Source organism: Suncus etruscus, chromosome 16 (assembly GCF_024139225.1).
Source record: "Suncus etruscus isolate mSunEtr1 chromosome 16, mSunEtr1.pri.cur, whole genome shotgun sequence".
NCBI classification, from domain to species: Eukaryota; Metazoa; Chordata; class Mammalia; order Eulipotyphla; family Soricidae; genus Suncus; species Suncus etruscus.
The window spans coordinates 85,480,763-85,484,813 of record NC_064863.1 but is presented as its reverse complement, the minus strand read 5'-3'; the positions used below and the strand labels follow the sequence as shown (position 1 = coordinate 85,484,813).

Below are 4,051 nucleotides of genomic sequence, written 5' to 3'. Positions count from 1 at the left end.
TCCCATTCTAATTCTGAAGACCTGCATACCTATATACCAAGCCTGATCAACTCAGCATACAGGCATGAACACACATGAAACACCCATGCCTCTGCACATGGATGTAAACACACCTATGTATCCACATCCACACGGAGTCAGGGCATACCCACGCTATATCCACATGGAGTCAGGGACATATTTGTACGCACAGCCCACCTGGAGTCAGTCACCCGCACGCACAGCCACACAAAGTCAGTCACACACCCAGGTACAAAGATGAAAACAGACAGAAACACCAGTTTTGAGGAAAAGAATGCACTTCTTGTTTAACAAAATAAATTAAATATACGAAGCTTCAGCTCAAACTCTATATAAAATGACAGAGGTCTGGGCCCTGGATGTCCAGCACAGCTACAAAGCCAGGAGGTCTGGAACCCCGGAGAGGTCAATCTGTGCCCCAGCTCCCCCATCATTAATATTATTATCTTTCATTTCTTAAACATAAATACCCAGGCCCCTGAGCACTCCCTGCCGATGGCTAGGGACTGGGAGGCAGCTGTGGAGGTGCTGCTTTCTCGACCGAGCCTGGGTTCCTTCATGGAGTCTGCACTGCAGCACACACACTGCGAACCGTCAATATGGACCTATGCCTGCGGGCCACGCCAGGTACCTGGTCCAGGGGTTGATATAGTGTCTGGGTGTGGTGTAGTGCCGATATGTGATATATGTGCTGCAGTGTCCATGGGTGTGTGATGGGGTGTCCACATGTAATTGAGTCATGGGGTTTTTATGTGCAACGGTATCCATGTATCTGTGTGCGATAGGGCGTCCATCTATGACTGGGCGGTGGTGTGTCTGTGTGTGACTCTGTGGATGTAATGGAATACCCATGTGTGACTGTGATGGGGTCTTTGATTGAGGTGTCTGTGTGTGACTGGGTGTGCTGGGGTGTCTGTGTGACTGTGTGGTGAGTACCCACGTGTAACTGCATGTATTGGGGTCTCTGAATACCCATACAACGTCCTAGTGTCTGGAGGTGTGTCTTGGCCTGTATGTGCCTCCCATAGGGCCCCTGGGTGCTGGCTGTGTGGCCAGGCGTAGGAGAGACTCAAGGCTCTGCTCCCTAGCACTGATAATGAATATGCAGATGCTGTGGGCCCTTCCCCTCCACGTGTGAGTGCGTGTGCATGTGGGAGTGTGTGTGTGTGTGTACATCCGTGTAGAGCTTGGGGTATAGCTTGGGGCCTGGAGCTGAGCCTGGGCCCAGAAGGTGCTGGGGGGCCACTGGGGCCGCCAGCTCCTCACACAGAGCCCCAGCAGGCGCCGTGCATAGGGCCAGTGGCGCTGGCAGATCCTTGTCACTGGGGCGGGTGCGCGCCGGTGCAGGTGGCCGGTGCCCAGGCGCAGGAGTACAGGGCTTCTTCTTCACCTGGTAGAACCACAGCAGCACTGTGCCCAGGATGAAGACAGCGCCGGCAGGGATGCCAATGACCACAGGCCACGGCAGGCTAGTAATGGAGGGCGAAGGGGCCATGGCGGGTCCTGGTGGCTTTGGGTCTGCAAGAGAGACCACAGGAATGGGCAGGGGCACTTCATGGGAAGTTGGGCGCAGGGCGGGGCGGGGCAGCACACACCTGGCAGCACAGTGAGGAAGGCACTGCGGAAGCTGTAGCCCATGGTGTTGGCACCCAGGCAGATGTACATGCCTGCGTCATCCTGGCGGGCCCGTGCGATGAGCAGTTTGTTGAGGTAGGAGCCATCGGGCCGGGACCACACGTCACCCGTGGGCAGCACCACGAACTTCTGTCCACCCACATCGATGGTGGAGTTGTAGCGGCCCTCGGCCCCGTATTCGACTCGCTTCAGCCACTGGATCACTGGCTTAACATCGCTCCGCACTTTGCACTGGAACGATGTTGTGCCGCCAAAATCGACCGTCGTGTTCACCGGGTGCGTGCCTGTGAGGACCGGCTTAGAGCGCGTCCTCTCTGCAATGTGGGGTGAGGGCGTGGACACGGTGCCTGGCCGACCCCTGCCCCCAGCCCCACCTCTGCTTGCTTCAAGCCACACCTCCCCTATCAGACAGCCTCTTCCCTCCTGCCCTCCTGGCCAGACGGCCCCACTCACGGATCACGTCCACCTTGTACGTCGCGTTGATGGCGCCCGCCCGGTTGGCCACTCTGCACGTGTACTTGCCGCTGTCCTCAGGTCGCAGGTTCTTGAGGCTCAGGGTCCACTTCTTCCTCCTGTTTTCACCAGCCTCTGGACGGGTCAAGGCCTGGTCGTCCTTCATCCACATGATGTTGGGTCTTGGGTGCCCGCTGGCCGCGCACTTGAGGCGAACTGAGCTGCCCACGGGCCTGGCAATCACCCGGCGCCTCATCTTGGAGGGCTGCGTGAAGCGGGGCCTAGCTGCGGGGGGCCAAGGACAGTGGCAGGTCAGCAGGGCAAGGCCTGGAAGTCGGCACACACCCCCGTTGCCCCCCCCCCCCCCCGTCTCCCTCTCACCCCACTGAGAGCTGGCCATGTCCTCCTGCCCCACCAAGGAGTCTTCCTGTCCAGGGTGTCCCCTTCCTGAGCTGGTGTCGTCTGTGGAGGAGACAGCACTTCAGAGGGGCTCTGGCAGTGACTGGCCACTGCAACACAGGCCGGTGCCTAGAGAGAGGAGGGAGGGTGGGCACCACCCCCTGGGAACAACACCCAGACAGCTGGAAACTGCCATCTAGCTTCTCTTGCAGGTGACCCCAGTGACTGCCCAGCAACCCCCGCCTGGCTCCGGGGGGTCTGCAGGGCCTGGGAGCCAGGGCTGGCTGCTGGCAGCTGTGGTAACCCTACCCCACATCAAGGGGCTCAGCTTACACCGATGCTCTGCCTCCCCTGGGAAGGGGCCACACTGCAGGCTAAAGAATGCCCAACCCCAGACAATGCTGCCCAGGGCTCACTGGCTCTGATCCTTCCTCAGCGAGGGTGTGGTTGCTGTGGAGACCCCCTAAACTCAATCCCAGTGTCCTGGATTTAGCTCAGTTCGGCAGAGGCCACCTAGAGGCAGGACCCAGTGTCTGCGCCACTCAAAGGGTGCTGTGCTTAGGGGAGCCAAACTCAGAGGGTGCTTGGGGGAGTGGCTCAGTCCGGAACAGAACACAGAGCTCCCCGCTGGGTAGTGGGACTCACGGACCCAGGACGACGAGGGTGTAGTTGACCGTGAGGCTGCCGAAGCCATTGGTGGCCTTGCACACGTAGTTGCCCGCGTCCTCATGCTCCACCTCCTTCACCCGCAGCCCCTGTGGCAGCACGCGGAAGCGGCTCCAGCCACCGTGGATGGTGCGTCCGTCCTTGGTCCACATGGTCAGTGGCGGTGGGTCTCCCTCCACTGGGCACTGCAGCCGCAGGGTACGGCCCAGCCGGGCTACCTGCCGCGGGACTACCTTGTCAGACATCCTTGGGGGACCTGTGAGGGGCACAGGCCAAGACCCGCTCAGATCCCTGCCTGCACATAGGGAGCTAAGAGGCAGTAAGGCCTGGGGGCCTCCCCGTCCAGGTGTGTGGGCAGCCCCAGCCAGGTCAGGGGTCACACAGACTCTGGGAGGTTCAGACCTGCACTGCCTACTCCAGGCTGGGCCTCTCCCTCTCTCCCAGCAGCAGTCCTTGTGACATGAGAGCAGGAGGTGTGCAGGGAGGAGCAGCCCCAGCCTGCTCTGATTTAGCCCTGTGAGGACGGTGAGGCCTTCCGCCCTGGCCCCGGGGCCCTGCTTCTCCAACAGGTGGGAAGGGGGCAGACAGCACGGGTAGTAAATAGACACCAGGTTCCTGACCACAGGGGGGCTCCCCCTTCCCTGCTTATTCTACCTGCCTAGACCCTCCTCAGCAGAGCTAGCCTCCCCGGAGACTCAGGAGGAGCAGAGCCCGCCAGCATATCCCCGGCATCATCATGTGTGAACCCCAAATGCATCCATCAAGGGGTGTCACTGCTGGGCCAGCACAGCGCGCCCACCGCAGCATAAGAACCCCTCTCTCAACACCCAGAAGCCTGTACACAGGGGCCCAGCCCCCTCTCAGGCAGACAGACCCT

General features: G+C 60.3%; 1 protein-coding gene across 1 annotated transcript; it reads right to left on the bottom strand.

The window, feature by feature from the left end:
• Positions 1-281: 281 nt before the first annotated feature.
• On the bottom strand, positions 282-3,767 carry FGFRL1 (fibroblast growth factor receptor like 1). The gene is made up of 5 exons (XM_049789728.1): positions 3,158-3,767; positions 2,491-2,571; positions 2,110-2,394; positions 1,617-1,970; positions 282-1,539 (listed from the first exon to the last, which is right to left on the bottom strand). Exons 1-5 carry the CDS (start codon positions 3,417-3,419, stop codon positions 1,106-1,108), a joined length of 1,416 nt encoding a protein of 471 aa, XP_049645685.1. The 5' UTR covers positions 3,420-3,767; the 3' UTR covers positions 282-1,105.
• Positions 3,768-4,051: the final 284 nt, after the last annotated feature.

Coding starts and splice junctions, on each gene's coding strand:
- FGFRL1 (XM_049789728.1), bottom strand. CDS start 3,419: ATGTCTGACAAGGTAGTCCCGCGGCAGGTAGCCCGGCTGGGCCGTACC. Junction 2,572..3,157: donor CTACACCCTCGTCGTCCTGG/GTCCGTGAGTCC, acceptor TCTCCTCCACAG/ACGACACCAGCTCAGGAAGG. Junction 1,971..2,109: donor GTACAAGGTGGACGTGATCC/GTGAGTGGGGCC, acceptor CCCACATTGCAG/AGAGGACGCGCTCTAAGCCG.